Here is a 26484-nt window from a genome sequence, read left to right on the forward strand (position 1 = left end):
TTCTTTTGTATAGATGATTTTTTATTATAAACAGTAAAATATATGTAACGACTCAACTACAAACCTTTCGTGAAGAAAGGGTTTCTAACATGAGTTATTTTAACATTATGAAGCGAAAATGTTTAAAGAACCTCACAGTGGAAACAACCCAACACTGACAAACTCTAGTGATCAAAGACATTCGCTTTTAGCTCAGAAAAACAAGGACAATTCATAATTACAGAGTGTGTCCTAGCTGTGGGTATGATGAGACAAGCCAACTTCCCAGACCAAAAGGCACACACAGCTAGGGATGAAAACAAATTCCAAACCAAGCCAGCAGAGTCAGGCTGGTTCGTAGTAACAGTGGGGACCTCTGCTAGTTTGAGCAGCCTAGTGAAAGAAAACACTGGGCAGCAAGCAGTCCCTTTCCTCAGCCATCACTTACTGGCCCCATACTGGCCCCTCACCACTGCTTTGGTCAATATGCAGAAGGCAGCTTAGTTCTAGTTCAGAGTGCCACCTCCCAATGCAAAGCCCATGTGTGGACAGTCCTGAGAGCCCTCTGCCATATGTCCCCATGAGGTGACTGTGCACTTCAAGACTACTTCCTGAATGGTCAGGACAGACACCAGTAGAGCCCATTTCTTCTGGGCCAAATAGTTTCCTTGCCTGACTCCCTAGTCCCCTTGACAATTCCAATGCTGCACTTCTGTGGGACACGAGGGGACATGCAGGGAGTCAGGCTTCTTCACTCAGTGCAGAGCCCACTGCAGTGTGAGGCTGGGCTGAGCCAGCCACGTTCACGTTCACTGATCCCCCACCTTCTTGGGTCCTATATTTTTCTGTTTGTTTTTAAGTGGCAGGTATTCTACCCCACCATCAATAAAATAAAATACATACTATACATTGGAAAACAGATTGGGCAACATTTCTACAAGAAAAACAGGCTTGAGGAGCATGGCACTGTAGATGCTTGCATGACCAGTCTCACCGAGAGTGCTCAGGGGTGAAGTTTAGCACCATTTTTTTTTTTGCATTTTGCTTTAAATCTTTAGAAATTAAACACAACTCTTAACATAGAACGCCTGAACAGTAATGAGTGTAGCCCTATGTACCAATACTGTTGGACAAATTGAAGAGGGTGGCTCAGTCCAGAACTGACCACCCTGACATCAATCCATGGCACCTGAGAGCACCTGCTGTCACACTTGTCTATAACATCACCTTCATTACCCTCAGCAGCAAGAAACCATGAGACCCCTTCACCTTTATATATGTTAAGGAACCACACCTGGCAGTAAGGGGCATGTATCCTGGGCATTCCAATGTAATCAGCACCCCCTCATCCATTCCAGGTCCTTGAACACACCTGGCACAATTGCCGGGCCTCCTTTTAAAACATCCCAGGAACTTGAGGGTGGTGCCTATAATCACATAGGAAGTACCCTTACTTCCCTTTCTCCATTCCTGGCAGAAGAAACTCAGATGATCTTTTTGACTTGAAGATATGCCCATTTTAGAAAGCCACACCATCATCAATTCTGAAAAAGAAATCAAAACATATTCACTGACTCGAGGCCCATGTGCCTCATGAGTTCTCTATGAACATTGCTGAACGCCAGCGCACCATCCTCGGAGCCTTTCTTCCAGCTGGCCATCTTCCTTCGAACTGCCCGAGCAGTGCCTTTGAGACAGCTTTCAGAGCACCTCCCTAGTCTCCTTGTCCTATGCATTTTGCCACCAAGTGAGTGAAAAGAATTTGCTGACAGCTATCTTGGAATGAGTAAAGATGGGAAAGGGAATGTCAGGGTTTAAATGAGCAACACGAGCAATTGACATTTCCACTGGTGAGGTGAGAGTCCCAGTGCGGTAGGCAAGTTGAGGGTTCACCTTGTTTTATTACACAGCTTTGCTCTTACCGAGGACTGACAGAAGTCTTTCCACTTCTGCAGGCAAATGGGGAAAAAAAGGACCCTCAGGATGTTTGCCTGTGAAGAAAACCAGCTCAGAGACCCTGGAAGCTCTCCTGTGACAGTGTGCTCTAAAGCCCAACCCAACCACCTGTTTGCATGTCTGTGCTTCTGAGAACCTAGAGGCAACTACATAGGCACTGCTACCAGAAGGTTGAGGTAGCCGGGTGGTGAGGAAGAGATCTCTCCTTTCACACCTGCTCATGAACGATGACATCAGGACCTCTATGGGCATCTCCATTCCATTCCTCAGCAGGCTATGCCACAGAGCTCTGTTCAACACCAGGAGATCCAACGTAGGAAGAGTACCGCAAAGTCCAGCTGAGAGTCAGGTAAGCATCGAAACCTTCAAGCTTCCTGCACAATGCAAGGCCATCCAGCAGGACTTCTGATCTTGGTGCAGTTCTCTTGCCCAGGACTCACAGGGGATCATGGTGCCCGCATTCAACCCTTACATGGTGTTCATTTATGAAGCATGGAGGTTGTGATCAACTCTTGGTACACAATAAACTGCAAGTTTTAAAAAAGGAATTTAAAACAACCTAAAAGTGGTTCATGTTGGTCTCCGTTGCCCAGACTGCCAGGGGAGTACACCTCATTGGTCTGGTGGCCTGTGAGGTTGAGAAGGAAGTCTCCGTGGATCATCATCAATTCCAGTTTTCAGTGTGTGGCCAACACATGTGGGAAATCACCAGATAATGGTCTTCTAAACCCATACAGCCATTGTCACTGTTATTAGGGGGCCCTGATCCAACAGAACCCCAGATTGAGGAAAGGCTGATATAAGGCTTGGGCCCCTCATGTTCTGTTGCAATCAATGTAACCCCACACCCTCCAGTCAACAGGAGGCAGACTTGGCAACGGAAGCTAGCATCATAAAATGGTGCAGTAATAGAAGTAACTGGACCAGGAAGAGGAGGCATCTGTTCCAATGATGTCATAGCCATTGGTGGCCACAGGGGGGTGGGACTGGTCATGTAGCCGTGTGTCAGGAGTAATGATTGTAGAGGGGCGGGGCATGAAGAGTGCCATTCTGGAAACAGTGTTGTCGAGAAGCAATATATTCCGCATAACTGATTGTCACCTTCTCACTTCGATACCTGTATGAGGAAAACAGGCAAAGGTATTAGGAACCACAAACATCTCAGTGTGTGAAGTCACTCAGTAGAAAAAAACCAAAACCTTATCCCAGTATTAAATAATAAAATGGAAGACCAAGAGCAATCTTACTTACAGAAAATGAAAAGGCACAAGAAAATGATGCTGTTATTACAAATGAACAAGATGAAAAAGCACAATCACAGTTCACCCCTGAGAATGTATCTCAGCACATCGCACCTCAAAACGCTACATATGCTTATCAACAGGCTGCTGGTAAGCAATCAGCTACCAGGATCTAGATGAGGAATTTCAAGTCAAATTACGTGGGTGGCAGATTGGAAGATGGCTGCACCAAAACCCAGCGTAAACTGCGTTATCTACATTCAGGTTATAAATGAGATAAATTTGACAGAAATGCAACCTCAAATTGTAGAAGAGCAACAAACAAGTTATAACTAAAAGGGTCATAGATACCTAATTCTGGGTCAAATTCTGATGAAGCAGGTTAATGGAGCCTTGGCTATAGGAAGGTTTCAATCCCCAGATGAATATGCCATATCACAGGGTCATCAGAACAGAATTCATAGCACTTTGGCTTTGCTCTGGAAAGAGCCATGAGTCAGGATGCAAAGCATGGGTGTTACAAACCTATGGAGCCTACTACAGACCACAGGAGCTGGGTGACAATCCTTACCCAGAGCCATCTCTTTCCCACTGTAATCACTCCTCCACTGCAAGGTGATTATTCCTGAATTTTGACAGGGAAATGGCTGTTCAAATAAATTGTAATAGTAATAATGTTTTGTATTTGCAGTGTTTTTATCTTTAATTATTATTAGTGTTATTATTGTTGTTTTTGTTTTTTTTTTTTTTTGGTGCTGGAGATGGAACCCAGAGCCTTGAACATGCTATATATTAAGCTCTACCACAGAGCTGCAGTCCCAGCCCTTTGATTTTTTAATTTAATGCATTAAAAAACACTGGGTTATCATCCAAACAGACCTGTGAGGCTAGCATACGATGGCTCAGCATTTTGTAGATGAGGGTCCTAGCAAAAGCCCAAAGCTAACTTTCCTTCGTTCCCAACATCAACAGGAAGGGGTAGAACACTGACATCACTGAACATTTCCCTGGCCCTTAACTTACCACATTTTAAAAACCTGAAGGAATTACAACTCACATCTTACAAACAGGAAACAGTTCAGTGAGATGGATGAACTGGCCCAGTTACATAGCTAATAACTGAGCCTGGGATACAGACCCAAGTCACTTGTGTTCATAAAACTAGCCAGCTTCCCACAGAAGTACTATACTCCAAGTGGGGTGTATAGCTACTTGTAAACGTCTTTGATCTCCTTTATTCCCTGCCATCTGACTGCATGGTGACCAGGAAGAATAAGTTCAAGTGAGGCTGTATATACATTTCTGGTGCCTTTACCGCTTAACTCCCATCTCCCCCTTAATCTTATAAAACTACATGGGTCTGGCAACCACCTGTCTTTTTGGTAGGCCTAACCCTGCTTCAACCCTGTTACACTGACTGTAGAGACAAAGAATAGCTGGGAATCTCCATCTCTGCAGTCACTGCTTCCTCAGAGCTCAAACCTCACACAAACCTCTTTGGTTTCTTCCCCTTCCTAGATATCCTGTATTCAACCCCCATTAAAGAAAAACTAAAAAGAATAAAATACCTGCTTACCTGGTGAGTTTGATTGATTTTCTGAATTCATTGGTAATTGGAGCCTTAAAGCCACCTTTCCTGAGCAAGGAGTCTATTGTCTGGATCTGATCCCAGTCTGAGGAGAAGAGAAGTTATAATAAGGTCAGCACACAGTCAAACCATGGGGGGAGCATGCTCCAATATGATCAGTGGAGGAAGACAAATGAGATTTAAGGAACAGCAGAGTGTGCCAGGGCAAAGAAAGCACTGGGCCATGGTCCCAAATACTGAAAGCCAATTAGCCTCATGACAGTCCAGCAAAGACCCTGAGACATGACATTATAATTCAATGTGCCCTGACGCTGTCCAAGTTTACTAGTCTTTCATAATTCTTAGAAGGTGTTATCTATGTATATTTCTGAAGCTCAGGAGGCTCTATGGAAAGTAGGGGTAGACTATATCTGCCTAGGTTATTTTTTTTTTTTTAAAGATACACATACTATGTGTCTGTTTGGGGGCAGTACACACAGAAGATGTTGTTAAATCTCCTGAAACTGGAGTTACAGGTAGTTGTGCTGGGTATTTCCATAGCTGCTGATGGGAACCAAATCTAGGTATTCTGTAAGAGCAGTAAGAAGCAGTCTGTCTCTCTGTCTCTCTCTCAACAGGTTCTCTTTGTTTAAGAGCCTTAGCTCTCCTGGAGCTCACTATGTGGATCAGGCTGGCCTTAAACCCAGAGAGAGATCTGTTCTGCCTCTCAAGTGCTGGGATTAAAGGTATGTACTGCCGTTGCCTGGCTTTGTTTTTGTTTTTTAATTTATTGTTATTTTTAATGTGAGTTGGTATTTTGCCTGCATTTATGTCTGTGTGAGGGTGCCAGATTCCCTGGAACTGGAGTTACGGACAGTGTGTCATGTGGGTGTTGGAAATTTAAACTGGGTCCTCTGGAAAAAGTCAATGCTCTTAACCACTGAGCCATCTCAGCAGCTCCACTGAGCAGATGGGACTACAGACATGTGTCACTATAGAAAGACAGAAATTTTCTAAATTTAAAATTGTGTGTGTGAATGTGTGCGCGTGTGTGTGCACCTAAGTGCAGATGCCCCAGAGGCCAGAAGCTTCGGAGCTGAAGTTGTAGGCAGACGTAGGTATTGGGAAATGAAATTCTGTTCTCTGGAAGAGCAGTAAGCACACACTCCTTTAGTTTTTCTCCAGTCCAAGAAGGGAATTTAAATTATGTGGCTTTTACTGCCTTGGGCAGCCTTTCTTCATGTTGATAGGTAGGACAGAGAACTGATACCAATAAGGAAACTATCTCCTTAGTGAAGACAGAAGTTCTTCATTGTATTGTTGATCTCTCCTCATTACTATTTCTTCACCTCTGTATTGTTGATTCATTACTATTTCTTCACCTTTATTGTTGATTTTCTCCTTGTTACTATTTTTTTTAATACTTGGTCTTGTTATGTATATGCCCCAACTTAGGCTCAAACTCAACTTAGGCTCAAACTCAAAAGGCAATCCTTTTACTTCAGCCTCTTGTGTGTCAGGTTTTGAGTGTACCACCCACCTAACTCAATCTTACTGTATGTCTGTTTGTGCCTGTATGTGGATATGTGCACATAAACACATAAATACAGGTGCCCCTGGAGCCAGAGTTAATGGCAGTTGTGATTGCTGGGAACCTCTGCAAGAGCAGTACACATTTGACATTGAGCCATCTCTCCAGCCCTTCAATCTTAGACATTTTAAACAAGTAAAATAAGTACATCAAGTAGAAAACCCTCTTTCCAATTACCAAAGGAGAAGCTCCCAATTTTGAATTTTCTCAACTTTAAAATTGAAGAAACAATTTGATTATTTAAGTGAGGTATAATTCACATCCAACGACTAAAAACTATGTTTGGTGTTCTTTAAACAGGAACATGTTAGACTTGACCAAACTGTCTTAAGTTCATATTCTTTATGCTACATACACACTGCTTTTTAGACAAGTTTAACACAACCACAATGAAAACCAACAAGGTGATCGCTTTCCACATAAGTAGTTCATTAATATACTTAACTGGATATCTTTCTCTATTCCAGGTTCACACCCAACAATTACTGTGTTTCACATATTATTTTCAAAACCAGACTAATTCCAAGAAAGAAAGAAAATGGGGTTACATATCACAGAAAGTACAAGAAACAAAGGAATTCTAGAAACAATTAAAGGAAAAGAGACAATGTACCCAACCCACTTTCTACCTGTACTGTCCCCATTATAAGAACTCATTAACTACTGAGGTTTATATATATTGTTGGAATCTTTCTATGCAGCCCTGCCTGGTCTGCCAGTCCTACACAGATCCTTGATTTCAGAGAAATCCACCTGTCTCTGCCTTCCAAGTGCTGGGATTAAAGACATGTGCTACCATATCTGGCAATTACTGAGCTCTTTAAAAAAGCCATAGTTAAGATGTTTATCCTTATCCAAATATAATACCATGTATGGATTTCACAGTTAAAAGAATAGAACCTTCCTTTATAACAAAAGATAAAACATGGTCAAGGTAGTTGCTCTGATAATCCCTGAAGCTTAAGGGGGCAAAGAAATAGATCTGTTCATTGGAAGGAAACATCTGAAACCACAAGCAAGTAAGAAAGTTATTTTTCTCTTCTCCTCCAGTTTGCCTTTTCCTCTACAGGAATTCAGAGGAAGAAAAGCATTTCCACTAGGTGTACATGTGGCAGTTGAGCTGAACACTTCTCTCTCCTGCCCTTTTAACTGGCATAGCTGTGAGTAGTACAGTTCTCTAAGTGTCCAACTCACCTTGTTCCTTAGCAACCTCAGGTAAGTATGTGGCTGTGCGTTTGATGCCTTTTTCATTGATGAATTCAATCCGAATCCCATGGACCCCTACCTACAAGAAAATATAACCAAGTACATGGCATTTTCTGATTCTAACAACACTTCAAACACCCACATATGAATCAACAGTCTCCTGAGCTGCTTGACCCAGATCTGGGAAAAGGAATCTTGGTGTTTTTCAGAGACAGGGTTTCTCTGTGTAGACTGGCTGTCCTCAAACTCAGAGATCCCCCTGCCTCTGCCTCCCCTGGGATTAAAAACATGCCCCACCATTGCTCATCTGACTAATTAATTCTAAAGTATAGATATCAAAGGAAGGTGTTTTAGGAAAAGGTAAAATATGTATAGTTCCACCTGAGAATATGAAGCTTGTAGAAATAAGTTCTTGAAATAGGAAAACCAATAGTTTGAATTAATCTATTTATCTTTATGTTCATTGGTGTGAACATAAAGTCTGCGTGAGAGAGTTAGATCTTAGAGTTACAGTTGTGAGCTGCCATGTGGGTGCGGGAATTGAACCTAGGTCCTCTGGCAGATCAGTCAGTGCTCTTAACCACTGAACTATCTATCACTCCAGTTCCAAGTATGACTTCTAGCCTAATTTCACTACATGAACATGTCAAACTGTTTCTATATAAGTTTGTGGTTCTTCAGATTGGTTGGTTCCCTTTGAATTTTTTTTTAATTGTCTTACTATATATGACCCAAAGTGGTCTGGAACTTGCAACCCTGCTCCTTCTACCTCCTGATTTGCTAGTATTATAGGCAATGGGCCACCATGTACAGGTTTACATCTGATTCCTAATAAAAACTTCTCTCCAGGGGATCATCAAGAGGCACCTGGGGTATTTTGTTATCTTATTATTAAACCAGATATGGGAGAAGGAGCACATGAGTCTTATTGAATCTAGAACAGAGTGGGCTGGGAAGAAGTAGCAGAGGTTTTTTTTCTAGGGTTAGAGGCAGGAAGTATCTCACTGTGTATTCCTGGCTGATATGACCAGGCTGGTCTTAAACTCAGTGCTTGGATTAAAAGCGTGTGTTCCCGTGCCTGATAGAGAGTACTGATTTTCCATATTTCTATTTCTAGTAGAGAAATTTCTGTCACCTTTTCTGTCACTTTCACATTTTTAGACCCTCTCTCAATGAAGGAGATACATTACCATGTACTAACCCGAACCCAAATGCAACGAGAGATGCAGAGATCCAAATGCAGCTGTTCTCACCTCCCAGTCCAGGTAATCACTGGCATCTTCAAAGTTAGTAAGGAGGGAGACAGAACAGAAAAGTTTGGGCAGCTCCTCTCGGGTCAGGGGGGGAAATCGGCTGTCCTTAAGTGCACTAGAGGGAACAGAAAATACAAGTGAGGATACTTCCAGTTAGCAGACAACACTGCATGCCATAAAGCCCACAAGCTGAGTCCCCAAGACCTTCTACAGCATCTCCTAGCACCTAACACTACTGTCAGTATTAACTGTCTTTCCAGTCATTAGATGATAGTCCTTACATGACTACAAAAAGGGTTATGTGGGAAGTCCTTCTATGTATGTGCTTCTTTTATTGGTTAATGAATAAAAAAACTGCTTTGGCCTGTGATAGGGCAGAATAGAGCTAGGCGGGGAAAACTAAATTGAATGCTGGGAGAGAGTAGGCGGAGTCAGGGAGAAGCCATGTAGCTGCCAGAGGAAAAAAATGCAAGCTGCCTGTGGGAACCACGCCAGTAGGCCACAACCCTCATGGTAAAATAAAATAGAAATGGATTAATATAAGATGTAAGATCTTGCTAGGAATATGCTAGAGTCATTGGCCAAGCAGTGTTGTAAATAATATATAGTTTCTGTATGGTTATTAAGGTTCTGAGCAGCCAGGAACGAACAAGTAGCCTCAAAAAGGGACTGCTCAAACTCTACCAAACACTTTGAAGAAATAAGACTAGATAGCTATTTCCAATTCTAGTTAATTTATGAGTATTGTCTAATGCTTGTATCATTACCTGGTTAGTGTGTATTCCCTGAGTCCTGAATGAAGATTCATGGCTGAGAAGGTCCCAATACAGCCACGAAGCCGCTTGTCTCGCCCTGTCTTCCAGGTCACAAAGAGAGGACTAAAAAAAGCAAAACATTAAATATTCTCCAGCCCTAAATTATGGATATATTTCTATTCATTTCTGCTATTGCACAAAGGATTTACTGAATTGTCTACCTGAAGCTACCTGAAGTTGTTCAGCCCTGACTGAAACCATGGCCATTACCATAAGAAATAGGAGCTGCTCTGTCCATATGCAGCCTTTCCTCTGCTCTGCCCTCACAACTTCCCTTCACCCAGATGCCACATGTCTAAGCTCTTTCCTCTTCCTTGTCTTGACGGCAACTTTTCCTGCTTACTTTTCTAGAATCTGTACCACTCAAAGTTGCCCATGTAGGCCTCAATTTGAGCTATTCTTGCCTCCACTCACAAAGTGCTAGAATTATGTGCTCTATAACAGTCAGCAAGCGCCCCTCTTTCAAATTTTTCCATTATCCTCCCCTCTTATACTCTGCTTCAGTTTCATATTGCTCAGTTCCATCATTCATGATGACATACCTTGCCCATACCGCATTCTCCTTAGCTACAAGCATTTTCTGCAAGACTTCATTGTTTCCACAATTTAACTACTGAAAAACTACAGAGTTCCTGCCCATAGACTTTCAGAAGAGAGAAACAATGTCAAGAAAGCTTTATATTAACGGAAATTCCCAATTCTGCTTATGCCAAAGTCACATTTCATTGGCTGTATAAGATGGACGACAGTTAGAGTTGCCCCTCTTTCCTAGGATCCCTCCACATTCCTAATGCCCTTACCTTTTACTTCTCAATGGCAAAGTAAACAAAGTTACCTAGACCCCTCCACCCCATCTCTGAGAAAGGTTATCACTACATAGCCTTGGTTGGCCTCAAATTCAAAGATCCTACTGCCTCTGCTGGGATTAAAGGTGTGTGCCTGTTTTTTTTTGTTTGTTTGTTTGTTTGTTTTGTGCTTTTTTTTAAAATAATTTATTCTTATTTTATGTTCATTGGTGTTTCGCCTACATGTGTGTTTGTATGAGAGTGTCAGATCCCCTAAAACAGTTGTGCACCTTTATGTGGATGCTGGAAATTGAAACCAGGTCAGTGCTCTTAACCACTGAGTCAGTTCTCCAGCTCCCCACATCTGGCTTAAAGTTTTCTTAAGGAAGAAAAAAAAAAACCCTATGTTCCAGCATGCAGTGCAGGTGCACACTTGCCGAGGTATGCATGTGGAGGTCAAAGGATAACCTTAGGTATTGGTGTCTATCTTCCTCATTGTTTAAAATAGAAATAGAGTGTCTTCTTACTCTTTGTTGCATATTCCAGCACCTCAAAGATGAGGTGGCACATGCCTTTAACCCCAGCACTCAGGAGGCAGAGGCAGGCGGATCTCTGTGAGTTCGAGACCAGTCTGGTCTACATAGTGAGTCCCATGACAGCAAGGACTACAAATTGAGACCCTGTCTCAACACAAAACAAAATTCCCTGAAAAGTGAACACATTTTCCTCCCAAAACTCATTCAGTTTATACAGTCTAACTGTCCTTATACTATAGTTAATTCTGTGTATGCACATGGTTTGCCAACTCAAATGAGTGTCCCAAAGCAAGGACCTTCTTTCTACTCCCCAACTTTGTTCAGGGTTCTGCAAACCTCAGCAGGGGCGGGGGGGGGGGGGGGGGGGGGGGGGGGGGGGAGAATGCCTTTAATCCCAGCTCTTGGGAGGCAGTCGGGATCTCAGTGAGTTCAATGTCGCCTGGACTATAAAATGACTTCCAGGCAAAGCTGTCCTGGAACAAACAAATGAAAAAAGGTCTGAGTGAAGGGCATAACACAGTGGTAGAATACATGTTCAGAAAGCATGATGCCCCAAACTCCTTAGCAACCAAAACCAAAACAAAACAAAAAAGTCAGCACAGCACCAACAACGGGGAGGGGGGGGGATGCCAAAGAAGCATCCCTGAAAACACATATCCAAAATCGGAAGTGCTTTGCTTTTTCTTTTGTTTTTTTTTTTGGTTTGTTTTGTTTTTTTTGTTTTTTTTTTTTTTTTTTTTTTTTTGAGACAAGGTTTCTCTGTGTAGCCCAGGCTGTTCTGGAACTCACTTCACTGCCTTTGTTTCCCAAGCACTGGGATTAAAGGTTTTTTAAAGCTAGTGCAGCCTGGTGGTGGTGGTGCACACCTTTAATCCTAGCGCTCGGGTGGCAGAGGCAAGTGCATCTCTGAGTTTGAGACCAGTCTGGTCTACAGAGTTCCAAGACAGGTTCCAAAGCTACTTAGAGAAACTCTGTCTTGAACAACAACAACAACAACAACAACAAAAAAGGCAGAGCTGCCTCCAATTTTAAGGAAGAAAACATTGGCGTTGCCTTTCTTCATTTTATGTTATATTGCTTAAACACACTGGAAATGGCTCGGTGGTCAGAAGAGCTGTGCTGTACAACTGGGAGGACTAGAATTTAGATCCTCAGAACCCACATAAATGCCAGTGGGTGTGGTGGCCCACCTGTAATTCTGGCTTCAGAAGGTGGCGATAGTAGATCCCTGGCCAAGCTGGCTAGTTGAGACTAGCCATATCCACCAGTTCTGGGTTAGACTGAGATCATCCCTGACACAATGAAACAAAGCAGAACACTTGAAGAGCCTCCACTATACAAATACATGCCTGCCCCTACCCCAGTGCATGCACATACAAGTATACACACATGCATGAAAAAGGATACCTTTAGACATGTTAGGACCAAAAGAATCTTTTTAAAAGCATCAGCTCCCAATGAAACCCCTAGTCTCCAAGCTTGGCCATCAGACAAATTCCCTTGGACTTCAACACTACTGAGGTCTCTCTCCAGTGTCATAGTGTGACTTCTCTTCCACCCTAAGTCATGCGAAGCACCACCAACAAAAATGTCTACGGTTCCCATAACCCTGCAGACAGACCGTTAAGAGTAGAATCAGAATGCTAACATGCCCTCCACTGTCCCGTGCCTAATTTACTCACTAGGGGTCATTGGTGAATCTAGGAAGTCGTGGCTGTGGGAAGCCATAGAGGTGACAGTAGAGTACATCAAAACAGTAGCAGCACATTTCTGCAGTCACAACCAGATTCTTAGTGGTATTGGCAGTTCCATTGGGCCGGGGAAGAGGGCTCAGAGCTCCAGATGCAGGATTCATTCGTGTGATAGGAGAGTTTCCAGGTCCCAGAGTTAAGTCCGATCCATTTTCTCGACCACTGCTGCTGTCCACATGCTGGTGGTTTTGAAGAGGTCCTGAACTAGAGCCAGGAACAGTTGTGGACTGGTTCCCGTGACTGTGTGTTCCACTTCCAGATAGTTTGGGCTTCTTGACCCCACAACAGCCTGCTGCCAACTTGGGCTCAAGGGGAGGAACACAACGTCTTTTTCCCATCCTGATTTGGTGTTCACGATCTGGAATGCTGCAGAACCCTAACCCAAAAGAGAGCAGATAAGTACAGGTTGGAATGATTCAAAAAAAGAACAAAAACTAGTATTTGCATGAAATCAGTTAAAAGCTGCCTAAGACTGGTGAAATGGCTCAATAGGTAAAGACATTTGCTGTCAATCCTCATGACCTGTGTTTGATCCCTATGACTCACATGGTAGAAGGACCAAAATGACTACAGCAAGTTGTTATCTGACCTTGACACAGACAATATCCCCCTCAGGAAGAAACTGGGGGGAGGACCAATTTTTTAACATGGTCAAAAAAGGGTGGGTCAGAAACACCAAGTTCTAAACCAGAAACCTAAAGGGTTTCTATATCTATAGTTTATAGCCACCATGGAGAGAAGCAGGCAATAAGCTGCTCTTCTATGCCAAGACACCATCAAGGCCAAGGGGCAGGAACAGAGTGCACCTTATTGAAGACATTTCAATACCCTTTTTACAAGTTAGGCATGGTGATGCAAGCCTCTAATTCGAGTACCTGGGAAGTGAGGGCAGAAACAGGCCTGTCTCTGAGTTTGAGGCTAGCCTGGTGTATATATAATGAGTTATAGGACAGCCAGAGCTACATATACATAGACAAGCCTTTACTATAAAGAAGCATTACTCAGCAAGATTAAAAGGCTTGTGCTATCACTACCCAGCTCATTTAATACCCAATAATACCCACTAGATTTAGTTCCTTTTCTAAGAACATAAGAAAAGCACATAGGACATACTAAAAACAGTTTAGAAAATTTGTCAACAAATGGGGAATAGAAAATGGCTCAAAGCTAACATACCTCAACCATAATCCAGGCAATTTTAAGCCTTTTCTTCTCACTGCCATGCTTGTCCTAGCCTACAATAGATGCCACTATGCTCAGTTCTCAATGTATTCTACTTGGCATAAAATACATGGCAGATGAAATAGTGGGATTATCTACAGATAATCACACCATCTAAAAATCCATTTCAGGGATCCAATGCCATCTTGCTGGCCTTAATGGGCACTGCATACATGCAGGCAAAACTCCCATACACATAATAAACATATTAAAGAGTGTTGTGAAGACAACTTACTGTTTGTAAAGTGTTTACCACACAAGCAGGAGAACCCGAATTAATATTCCCATCACTCATGATAAAAGCCAAGAACTGGGTAGTAGTGGCACACGCCTTTACTCCCAGCACTTCGGAGGCAGAGTCAGGTGGATCTCTGTGAGTCTGAGGCCAGCCTGGTCTACAAAGTGAATTCCAGGACAGCCAGCCAGGACTGTTTTATAGAGAAACCCCGTCTCAAAGAACAAAAGAGAGAGAAAAAGATAAAGAAACAGGCCAAGCATTGGTCACATAGGAGGTTTCTGGAAGTTCAGTGATCAGCCAGTCATGGCCAATCAGTTAGCTCCATGTTCAGCAAGAGATACTGTCTAACATTAAAAATGACAATAAAGGGGGCTGGAGAGATGGCTCAGAGGTTAAGAGCAGTGCCTGCTCTTCCAAAGGTCTGAGTTCAATTCCCAGCAACCACATGGTGGCTCAGAACCATCTGTAATGAGGTCTGGTGCCCTCTTCTGGCCGGCAGGCATACACAGACAATATTGTATACATAATTAATAAATAAATAAATATTTTTAAAAAATGACAATAAAGCCCCAAGAACTCTCTGGGTAACTTTTGCCTTGAAGGTTAGCCAATTGTCAATTTGTCTCCTCTTAAGCACTTCATACCTACGAACTATTTCATTAAGAAGAGTTTTTCAGTCTGGGCATGGTAGTTCATGCCTTTAATCCCAGCACCCAGGAAGCAGAAGCAGGCAGATCTGAGTTTGAGGCTAGCTAGAGCTATACAGTGAGACCCTATCTCAACAAAACAAAAACATAAAATAGTGTTATAGTCACTGTTCTATTGTTGTCTTATTACTTATTGAGCTCCACTCCCTGCCTCCTCCCAAGGTCCCCATGCTCCCAATTTACTTAGGAGATCTTGTCTTTTTCTCCTTTCTACTTCCCATGTAGATTAGATCTATGTACGTCTCTCTTAGTGTCCTCATTGTTGTCTAAATTCTCTGGAATTGTGGTGTGTAGGCTTTCTTTGCTTTATGTTTAAAAACCGCCTATGAGTGAGTACATGTGATAATTGTCTTTCCGTGTCTGGGTTATTATTTTTTTTATACAAGGTTTTATATTGCCCAATCTAGTCCTGAACTCCTGATCCTCTTACCTCAACCTCCCATGCTAGAATTATAGGCATATGCTTCCATACAATCAGTTTATTTCACTTAAGCTTAAAATGTACTGCTTACTCCCCTCTTAATGAACAATTTTGAAGGAATCTAATACTTTACATATTTGCCAAAATAAAGCAAACATTACAATAAAAGTAAAAAATGTAAAATGAACCATGATACTGATAGAAAACATCTCAGCCACCAACTATTATCACCATCAATACAAACAACACTAACAATGCTCCTGCTTCTGAAATGGTCTGTCAGATATTCTAGGCCTAAAGTCAAAGTTGGTTGCCCCAACGTTGCAGAGAGACTTTGGGTATCTGTCCTGGTAGTCAGCTGTTGTCTTCCCTTGCATCTTTTGGAAGTCACTCGCTTGCACTTCCTGCTTACTAAGGCAATACTATTTTCCTTCTCAGGTCTTAAATGGGGTTGAAGCCTAGACAGTCAGTTACTATCCCCTCACATCTTAGCTAGGGCGTATTAGGTACAAGACTTAGACTTTCCAGGATAGGACAGCTATTGAAATAATCACTATAATTTGCCAATAAAATATGGCCTGGACATATTAGTATGTGTTTCCTGCTTGATACTGTTCTTGTTGGTTGTAGTTTAATTTTTGTTTATGTTATAACCTTTTCTTCTGCAAAATACTTGATAATTATTCTTATTGTAAGTAACTGATAGGATTAGAACCTTCTTATTTAGGAAAAAAGGGAGAAATGTGGTGGGATTTCGATCCATTTAGCCAATGACTTTTGGGGGAAGCAAGTCCTAGGGCATGGTTTTATCTGCTTATAGCTTATATACTGATGGAGAAGGTGGCACACTCTCTTGCTCTCTTGGGTAGCTGGAGCGGAGCAGGTGGAGAGGCAGTTTGCAGTTGGCCCTCTTCACCCCTAGGCAGAACAACTGGATGAAGGCAGCTGGATCAGTGGTGGCATCTAATTGGCTGTGTCTGTGAGTGCTTGTCCCTATCCTATACCCAAATCAATTATTGAGACCCTTTTACAGACTTGTGGATTCTCATAAAAACTGTACCAAAACTTTCTCTTTAGGGACTGTAGGGATAATCAGTAGTTAATAGCACTGGCTGTTCTTTCATAGGATCCAAGTTTCTAGCACTCACACCAGGTGGCCTACACCAGGTGGTTCTCTATAAATTCAACTCCAGTACCTCTAACTCCTCTTCTAGTTTTTGAAGGTGCCTGCACACATAAGGCACACAACACGCTGTGGTGGTTTGAATGAGAATGGCCCCACAAGCTCCCAGTTAATGGATTGGGGGGGAGATTAGAAGGTGTGGCTGTGTTGGAGGAAGTATGTCACTGCAGAGGTCTGAGGAGAGGTAGGCTTTAAGGTTTCAAAAGTCTTTCTCTTTCTGCCTTCTGCCTATGAATCAAGATGTAAAACTCTGAGCTCCTGTTCCTATTCCATGCCTGATTTCCTGCACCTTGGATTAACCCTCTAAAACTGCAAGCAGTCAAATACTAAGAGTTGCCTTTGGTGCCTTTAATCCCATCACTCTGGAGGCAGAGGCAGGTGAATCTCTGAGTTCAAGGCCAGCCTGGTCTATAAAGTGAGTTCTAGGACAGGCAGCACAGTTACACAGAAACCCTATCAAAACCCCCCTCCCTCCAAAAAAAGACAATAGAACACACACCTCAACACAAAACAAAACATCTTCCCGTTTTTTATAATGTAATTCTAAGCATACCCCACACCACAGCAGGCACCTCAGAGTCTACAATGATCAAGAGACATCAGCACTCCTGAACCTTGTTAGGGATTCTAAGTACAACTTAAGAGTAATAGAGGAACTGAAGAGTCTATTACTAGTATCACAAAAACAAAAGAAACCCCCATAACAAATCCTTTAAATGATATGTTCTACTACCTCTTCTAAAACTGTGAATCTGTTCTCCTTCCCCACCCTCATAACTACCAAGGCTGTGTCGTCGGTATGTGACTTTGGGCACAGAAACTTTCCCTTAATCAAAGCATGTAACACTGTGACCCACAGAGGCCTTGGCTGGTGCCATGCAAAGTTCCTGGGCCAAGTTCAAGAATCTGCAGCAGTAATCTTTTCCTACACAGCCTCCACAATCAACATGAACACCGTAGTTAACACTGAAATCCACCAGATGGAGACACTGCCCACGCTTCAACACGAAGCTAAGGGAAGTAGTAGTAGTAGTAGGCAATTTATGGTCTCAGGAATTAATAAAAATAATCTCATAGATCTTAAGATTACTTAGCCTTGCAAATAGTTAAGGCTTACTCTCAGTGTTCAAGGACCCAGCCCTTTCCCTTGCAGGCTGCTGAAGCCTCAGCTCCCATGTCTAATGGGTATACTTTCTTCTTCAGAGTATAAAAAATACTGATTTATACCCAACTGGGGAACTGAGCTCAGGATCCTCAAAGGAATATACACACTTTTACGTGTTTGAGTTATCTCCCCAAACCCTATTTATTTATCTATTCATTTATTTATTTATTTATTGGTTTTTTTTTTTTTTAAGACAGGGTTTCTCTATGGTTTTTGGAGCCTGTCCTGGAACTAGCTTTTTTTTTTTTTAGTATTTATTTATTATGTATACAATATTCTGTGTGTATGCCTGAAAGCCAGAAGAGGGCACCAGACCTCTTTACAGATGGTTGTGAGCCACCATGTGGTTGCTGGGAATTGAACTCAGGACCTTTGGAAGAGCAGGCAGTGCTCTTAACCTCTGAGCCATCTCTCCAGCCCTGGAACTAGCTCTTGTAGACCAGGCTTGTCTCACAGAGACAGGAACTCACAGAGATCCGCCTGCCTCTGCCTCCCAGAGTGCTGGGATTAAAGGCGTGCGCCACCAACGCCTGGCTCCCAAACACTTTTTTTTAAAAGCAAAAAAACAAAACAGACAACACACACAAGTACGCCTCAGGTGTGGTGGTACGTGCCTTTAAAGCAGAAGCAGGCAGATCTCTACAAGTTCAGGGCAGTGTGGTCTGCGTCCCAGGAATCAGGGCTACATAGTGGGGCCATGCATCAAACTGGAGACTGGAAAGATGCTTCAGTAAATTGACTGCTACACACAAGCACAACAGATCCAGCACCTTTATCTCCAGCACTCACATTAGAATTATACACACAGGCATGGCAGTGCCAAACACTTAGGAGGCCGAGTCAGGTGGGTCTGTGAGTTCAAGATCAGCCTGAGCTTGACAGGTTCTAAAACTACGGAGAAACCCTGTCTCAAAAGAAAAAAAAAAAAACACCAAAACAACAACAAAAGTTATTTGTGAGTTCGAGGACAGCCTGGTCTACAAGAGCTAGTTCCAGAACAGGAACCAAAAGCTATGGAGAAACCCTGTCTCGAAAATCAAAAAGAAAAAGAAAGAAAAAAAAAAAAGAAAACAACACACTCTCTGAGTATAGTGGTGGGGTGCCTGTAACCCCAGTAAGGTGGGGACATGGAAACAAGCAGAACTTAGCATAGCTTCAAAGATCACATCTCCTGACATTACACATGCTCATACCTGCAATGTTTACACAAACAAAACAAAAAAGGGCATCATTTGGATACTTTAATCATCACGTAAATTCTCCCCTAGGTTCAATTTATCTTAAAAACTGTCACACCCACTATATAGCAGTGACTACTCTGTCCTGAACTTGGCCACAGCACTCAGCTAACATGAGATGACTCAAAGGCTTACTTTGAGCAGATTTTACAACTGCTTTAGCTGGGCATTGATGGCACATGCCTTTAGTTCCAGTACTTCATTGGTCTTGCCTCAAAAGTCCTCCTAAACAGGGGCTGCAAAGATGGCCCAGCAATTAAGAACACAGGTCCAGGCAGGCATAGTGGCACACACCTTTAATCCCAGCACTCAGGAGGCAGAGGCGGCAGATCTCTGTGACTTTGGAGCCAGCCTGGTCTACAAAGCTAGTTCCAGGACAGCCAAGGATACAGAGAGAAACCCTGTCTCAAAAAACAAAACTAAAGGGCTGGAGAGATGGCTCAATGGTTAAGAGCACTGCATGCTCTTCCAAAGGTCCTGAGTTCAATTCCCAGCAACCACATGGTGGCTCACAACCATCTGTAAAGAGGTCTGGCGCCCTCTTCTGGCCTTCAGGCATACAGACAGAATATTGTATACATAATAAATAAATAAATATTAAAAAAAAAAAACAAAAACAAAACTAAAGAAAAAAAAAAGAATACAGGTCTGGCCTTGCAGTGATAGCATTTAGTCTTTAGTCCTAGTAATCTAAAGATGTTTTCAGTGGTAAAGTTTCTTGGCACTTGTTTGTATTAAATTAAAATAAGCCTGATGTAAAGCTGAGTATGGTGGCATGAGCCTTTAATCCCAGCATTAGGAGGCAGAGGAAAGTGGATCTCTTCAAGTGAACAACCCAGTTTACAGATGAGTTCCAGGATAGCCAGAGCAACACATAGAAACCCATCTCAAATACAAACAACCAGAAATAAAATGTTTTAAATGACCATGGGGCATTTAGTGATCCATTACAGTGTTATTTGTCTGCCTGGGTGGCAATTTATGGTTGCAGGAATTAATATAATTTCTCTTAGATTGCCAATATTTATAATTTAGTACAAGGCCAGTATTAGGACAAGAACATGAGGCTGGTGTTCAAGAGCACTTGCTGCTCTTGCAAAGGACCTGGGTTGTGTTCTGTTCCCAGAACCCACATCGGGCAGTTTACAACTGCCTGTATCTCCATCCAGTTCCAAGAGGATCTGACACCATCTCCTAGACTCCACAGACCTATTGTATATATACAGATGAGTAGAACACAGAAAGCCAAATACTGGTGTCATAAACCAGAAATTGAAAGAAAAAAAAAAAAAAAAAGAACATGAGGCCGCCATAACTGACACAGCTGGTCAAGCTTTCCTTCTCCCTGTGTGTCTCTTTCCAAAGCCCATTTCAAAGACAACCAGAGATGCCCCCACCTTCTAAGGACAGAACTTTGGCTTTGAGATAACAATCTAGCTGCCAACTCTGGCTCAAATTCCAACTCTGAAGTCCAAAGTCTGACTGCAAACTCAGGCAAGCGTTAAATTAACATTTTTGTGAAAGCTGCCACAACACTGGGCTATTTGTTTGTTTAGACAGGTCTCTCCACATAGCCCTGTCTTGGAACTCACTGTAGATTATTCTCAATGGCTGGCATGGTGGCACACACCTTTACTCACAGCACTCACGATGAAGAGGGAGGCTGAGGCCAGCATACATATATATAATTCAATAGAGTAGATTATAGGCTTTGGTCTGGGTAGTCCAATGTCTTAACAGAAAGACCAAGAATTTGATCATTCAGTCTATAAGACTGGATCTCAGCAGTCTCAATCTGTTATAGGGTTCTGGGGAATTCCTTGAGAACTGTTGGTGTTCAGTCTATATTGGAATCCAGAAGTGGATTCAAATGCCAGGAAGGAATGCCTCAGCAAATGGATAGGAAACTTGCTGGTGAAAATGGGACAAACAGGCAAAAAGCAAAAGCTTCCTTCTTTCAAGTCCTTTTATGTAGGATGTCATCAAGAGAGCCTCCCTTCCTCTGTCTCTGAGTGCTGGGATTAAAGTTGTGTGCCTGGGCTGGAGAGATGGCTCAGTGGGTAAGAGCACTGGCTGCTCTTCCAGAGGTCCTGAGTTCAATTCCCAGCAACCACATGGTGGCTCCAAACCATCTGGCACCCTCCTCTGGTGTGTGAGTATAAATGGAGGCAGAAAGTTGTATACATAAATAAATCTTTAAAAAAATAAATAAAGTTGTGTGCCACCACACCTAGTCACTCACATAGGGCTATTTGATAGGAAGGCATGAAAGGAACCTGGCAGTCCTCAGGCACATTAACTACTATTAATACAATGCTATAACAGATTCCCTATAGTCTAAAAGACCTTGATAAAGTAATGGCCTCTAATAAATCATTCATGGTTTTCATTCTGTGATGGCAGAAACCATGAAGAACACTGGAGGCCTTCCAGCACTAAGGAAGAAGCAGAAAGAACTTGAAAACCAGTCAAGAGTTACAAAGTGAGACCCTGACTCAGAAACAATGAAACCATTTAATCCTAGCACTAAGGAGGAAGAGGCAGAAAGATCTCTAATCAGGCTGGCCTGATTTACAGAGATACACACCAGCCCCCCTCCAAAAACCAAAAGAAGCCGGGCGGTGGTGGTGCACGCCTTTACTCCCAGCACTCGGGAGGCAGAGGCAGGCGGAGCTCTGTGAGTTCGAGACCAGCCTGGTCTACAGAGCTAGTTCCAGGACAGGCTCCAAAACCAGAGAAACCCTGTCTCGAAAAACCAAAAACAAAACAAAAAAAAGAATGAACTGAGATTATTTTACTTATGTAACTTTGTAGAAACACACCAAAACATTAAAACATTAATTAAATGTTTAATGCTTTAAATAATTAAAGCATTCAGAACATTAAAAAAAAACTATTTGTTAAGTATGTTATTATCACAAACAAACGGATATATATGGAATGCTAGAGATTTTTTTAAAGGGTCCCATTTCAAATAGCAATCATAGTTAAATGCCTAGAAGTATAAAAACTTCTATTATTTCTGAAGACAATCCTTACAATAGCTTCTCAGAGGACATGACCTTATAAAAAATTGGAAGGTGGGTAAAAGCTGTTCCAGATGTGCCTTCAAATGAGCCTTCCTCAGATGGGAACAGGCTGTGGTTTTCTTGAGACACTGAAGAGGTGAAGTGAAATTCAATGTAATAATTTTATCCTGAGTACTGGTGTAGTGCCTGAGCTGATACCCAGGCCTATTTATGGTGTTGTTCCAGGAAACAGTCAGATGGGAGATGCTACATTCTGGTAACCATTCCAATTATTTCTGTTTTTTAAAATAGTCAAGTGTGAAAGTGGTGGTACATGCCTATTATCCCAAAACTCAGGAGAGAGAGGCAAGAGACAGGATTGTTCCTGTATATGCACAACCACACAGGGAGTGAGTGCTCATGGACACTCAACCACACAGGGAGTCTGAGGCCAGTATGGCCTCCATGAAACTATCTCAACTTCCCGGGTAAAAGAAGGCAACTGCCATATAGATACAGAGTTCCTCACAAAACACAAACCAATGCAATTACTTTTACTATCTATTTAAAACTATTTCAGATAAAACAAGAAAGAACAAAACGCTCAGAGATGGAGGTAGGCATATGCCTCCACTGTAATCCCAGCAATGGAGAGTATGAAGTAGGATTGCCACAAGCAGGCCAGCCTAGGCTAGACCTTGTCTCACAAACAAGTAAACAAAACCCCACTGGGCTTAGTGGCACACACCTTTACCCTCAGCATTCTCCTTGAAGAGGCAGGGGATTTCTAAATTTGAGGTCAGCCTGGTCTACACAGCAAGCTCTAGGGTAGCCAGGGCTACATAGTGAAATCATGTCTCAATAAATATCAACCAAACAAAAAAAAAACCAAAACAAAAGTCTACATTCTTGTATCAGTTTAAAGAAAATGAGTTACAGGGGCTAATATTTGTTTCCCAAGACAGGGGTTTCTCTGTAACAGCAGTTGACTGTGTCTAGGTCTCTTGAGTGCTAGGATTAAAGGTGTGTGCCCTAACTCCCAGATAATACTTTTGGTTTTCCCTCCTGCCTACCCCACCCCAACCATAGCCCTGCTATGTGACCTACAGCACAAGGTTACATTTTGGGGGGCCTCAATTTTGTTTTTTTCCTTTTCCTTTTTTTCGAACAGGTTTCTCTGTGTAGCCCTGGCTGTCCTGGAACTCACCCTGTAGACCAGACTGGCCTCAAACTTAAGAGATCCACCTGCCTCTGCCTCCCCATGCTGGATTAAAAGCAGAGTCACCACTTCCCAGCTAGAAATCCCAGCACTCGGGAAACAGAGGCAAGTGGATCTCTGTGAGTTCGAGGCCAGCCTGGTCTACAAAGAGCTAGTTCCAGGACAGGCTCCAAAGCCACAGAGAAATCCTGTCTCGAAAAACCAAAAATAAATAAATAAATAAATAAAGTGTAGACATTTTCTCTCATGTCTCCCTCACAGGGGAGAATGGCTTTTGGGCTGTGCACTGGAGGTACAGTACAAGCTCCTGAGCACGCTACCCTTAATAAACCCCAGAACTACATTCAAAATTTACATACAGCCCAGCACTCAGGAGGTAGAGGCAGGCGGTATCTCTGTGAGTTAGAGGCCAGCCTGGACTACAAGAGCTAGTTCCAGGACAGGAACCAAAGCTATGGAGAAACACCGTCTCGGAAATCCATAAATAAATAAATAAATAAATAAATAAATAAATAAATAAATAAATAAATAAATAAATAAATAAATAAATGTAAGTGATTGGGGGCTGCTAGGAGTGGCACAAGCCTTTAATTCCAGCTGACAGTGAGTTCAAGGCCAGCCTGGTCTACAGGATGAGTTTTAGGGCATCCAGAGCTACACAGAGAAAACCCTACTTGAAAAAAAATTAAAAAATAAAACATACACACACACACACACAATAAAAAGTAAAGGCACTTGCCACCAAGCCTGAAATACTGAGTTTGATCTCCACCTAGAACCACATGGAGAGAACTGACTCCTCCCTGACCTCTGCACATGCACACATGTGTACATACACAGTAAGTAATGTAATTTTAAAAAGTATAAAATTTTCAACAACACAAGGACCACCCCACAGAATCTGAGCGAAATATGAATGAGGTACACTTACACACTTTAAATCCAGACACAAGCCAAAACCAAAAAACCGCAACAAAATTTCCACTTCAAGTATGCCCAAGGTAATACTCACTGAACACAGAGAGTTTATAGTCCCAGAGGAAACAGCTACAATAGGAAAGGAAAGCTACTTTGTCTCTGGCATGAATCTTCTTTTTTCCAATTCCATTCCTTCTTGCAATACCTAAGACGGAAAGGCAAGTGTCAGTGAACAAAGTCAGGAAGTGCAGAGGTTTTTGCAAAAGTTACAAAATGTTTGTTTGTTTATATTGAGGCAAGGTTTCTCTGTGTAGCCCTGGATGTTCTGGTTCTGATTCTGTAGACCAGGCTGGCCTGGAACTCAGAGATCCACCTGCCTCTACCTCCCCAGTGTTAGAACTGAAAGTGTGCTACACCACACCCAGCTTTACAGCAGGCTTATCTTAATTTAACACAGACAAGAGTCAAGAGATTTTACCACAGAAAACATTTTCAGATTCCTGGGATAAGTCCCTGGGATGAAAAGCTTGTCCACCACAGCCAGGCTAAAAAGTTACAATTTAACAGGGAAATTTTTGACACAAACAAAACCAGATGGAGAATAAGGGTCTTCTTTCTTCAAAACATTTCTCATGCTAAATATGAGAAAAGGAATGGAAGACCCGTGGAAGATCAAAGGCTATATTCTACTTGAATAAGACACACATTAGTAACCCCCACAGCTCCCCCATAGTGATATTTTATCTGTGTCCTAATAGATAAAGCTTGCCTGAAGATCAGAAAAGCAAAGCAGCCAGGCCACTAGAGAGTCCTTACCAAGGCTTAGACTAAGGAGCCATCCTGTCCTCAGAGTGCGGAGACTGGAGAGCTCTCCAGACTGCAGTCAGCTTCTGTCTTTTCCCGCCTAATATTCTTCTCTCTACCCACCCATCACACCCCCACCTCTCCACTTCCCTAGTGCTGGGATTAAAGGCGTGTACTTCAGAATGTTAGGATTAAAGATGTGAGCCACCACTGCCTGGCCTCTAGTGGTTTAATTCTGCATTCTGATCTTTAGGCAAGCTTTATTTACTAAAACACAAATAGCCGGGCGTTGGTGGCGCACGCCTTTAATCCCAGCACTCGGGAGGCAGAGGCAGGCGGATCTCTGTGAGTTCGAGACCAGCCTGGTCTACAGAGCTAGTTCCAGGACAGGCTCCAAAAGCTACGGAGAAACCCTGTCTCGAAAAACAAAACCACACACACAAATAACCCCCCCAACACACTGAGGTCAATCAAAACTTGCTTTCCAGTTCTCTATCACTTTAGGCTCTCCACAGGTAGAGCATACAAACATACTCCCAAGTCTTAAAAAATTACCTGACAACATGCTAGGCCCCTGAGAACAAGGCATCTTGTGCCAGGAGGAAACGGTAAGTGTTGGTGGAGCCATTCATCCTTACTCAGTCTTGCATAAATCTCTTCACAACCTCTTCCACCTTCCCCACTTCCCCAGTACTACAGAATTTATGCAAAGCAGACTCCAGGCCCCACCCACTGAATCCTAAGAGAGGGCAATGAAAGCAGATAGGCCCGAAGGAATAAGTGAGCAAAAGGAGTCAGATGAGGGCAAGGAATGAAGGACAAAACACACAGCTCCGAAGAGGAGCATAAAACCCAAAGTTAAAGAGGAAGGGATGATAGTAAGCAGGGGGGGGGGGCTACAAGTAGATGTGGAAAATGGAGCGGGACGGAAAAAAGAAGAGATAAAAATGGAAGAGTGAAGCAAGAAAAGGATGAGACAAGAGGGAAAGAAGAGACCGGAGCCGGAAGGGGTAGAACAGGCAGACGAAAAAGGTGAAAAGGAGGATGTGGGACAGGAGAGTACAGGGCGCTGGGGGAGTTGGGGGAACGACAGAGCGACGGGTAGAGCAACTGGGTCCGGGCCGCGGGGGTGGAATCCAGACGCCGGGCGGGGGAGGGGGGGACGCTGGGTAGGGGGCCACCAGGCGGCGCAGGAGACCACCAAACTTTCCTCCGACTGTTTCCTGGAGGGAGTACAGGCACGGAGGCTACGGCAGCTGCCTCGCCACCTTGGCCGGGGCCGATCGCGGCCACCCAGACCCCTGGGCACACGGCCTCACGACCTCGTCGGTCCCGGGCGGGGACACGCAGCCCAAGGAGGCCTTGCCCACCCGCGGTGTCCGCCTCCGTGAGCCCCTCCCCCACGGCGCCCCGGGACCCCTCGCCCTGCACCTCGGGACCCCAAGCTCCAGGACACAGTCCGCTCGGAGCTGAGCAGGCCTCGAGAAGGCCTGGCAAGAGAAAGCACGGCACAGCCCCCCTAGAATTTCCCACCTTTTCTCCTGACCCAGACGCGGCCGGGGCAGACGGGACCTCTCGCGATCTGCCTTCTTTTCCTCCTGCTTCATGGAGCCATTCGTCTGGGTGGAGGCTCCCGAGAAAAGCCGAGTCCCAAGGCGGGTGAGGACGCCCGAAGGAGGCCG

At 43.3% G+C, this 26484-nt stretch overlaps 1 protein-coding gene across 2 annotated transcripts; it reads right to left on the reverse strand.

Annotated features, from left to right (window-relative positions):
- On the reverse strand, positions 1-26484 carry Ammecr1l (AMMECR1 like). Of its 2 annotated transcripts, XM_050135103.1 has the most exons (8): positions 26336-26484; positions 24093-24203; positions 12612-13056; positions 9561-9671; positions 8794-8908; positions 7529-7619; positions 4753-4849; positions 1-3052 (listed from the first exon to the last, which is right to left on the reverse strand). In XM_050135103.1, the coding sequence occupies exons 3-8, from the start codon at positions 13016-13018 to the stop codon at positions 2941-2943; spliced, it is 933 nt and encodes a 310-aa protein (XP_049991060.1). In that variant the 5' UTR covers positions 13019-13056; positions 24093-24203; positions 26336-26484; the 3' UTR covers positions 1-2940. The 2 variants fall into 2 exon arrangements, with proteins under 2 accessions (XP_049991060.1, XP_049991061.1); XM_050135104.1 differs by lacking the exon at positions 24093-24203 and having other exon boundaries at positions 26336-26474.

Source organism: Alexandromys fortis, unplaced genomic scaffold (genome assembly GCF_014885135.2).
Source record: "Alexandromys fortis isolate MF-2015 unplaced genomic scaffold, M_Fortis_MF-2015_v1.1 scaffold_25, whole genome shotgun sequence".
Lineage (NCBI taxonomy): Eukaryota > Metazoa > Chordata > Mammalia > Rodentia > Cricetidae > Alexandromys > Alexandromys fortis.

Bases quoted from the DNA above. Each gene is read 5' to 3' on its own strand.
- Ammecr1l (XM_050135103.1), bottom strand. From the start codon at position 13,018: ATGGGAAAAAGACGTTGTGTTCCTCCCCTTGAGCCCAAGTTGGCAGCA. The intron at 8,909-9,560 runs GTAATGATACAA...TGTTCCCTCTAG, and splicing joins AGGGAATACACACTAACCAG to TGCACTTAAGGACAGCCGAT. The intron at 3,053-4,752 runs GTAAGCAGGTAT...TTCCTCATACAG, and splicing joins AAATCAATCAAACTCACCAG to GTATCGAAGTGAGAAGGTGA.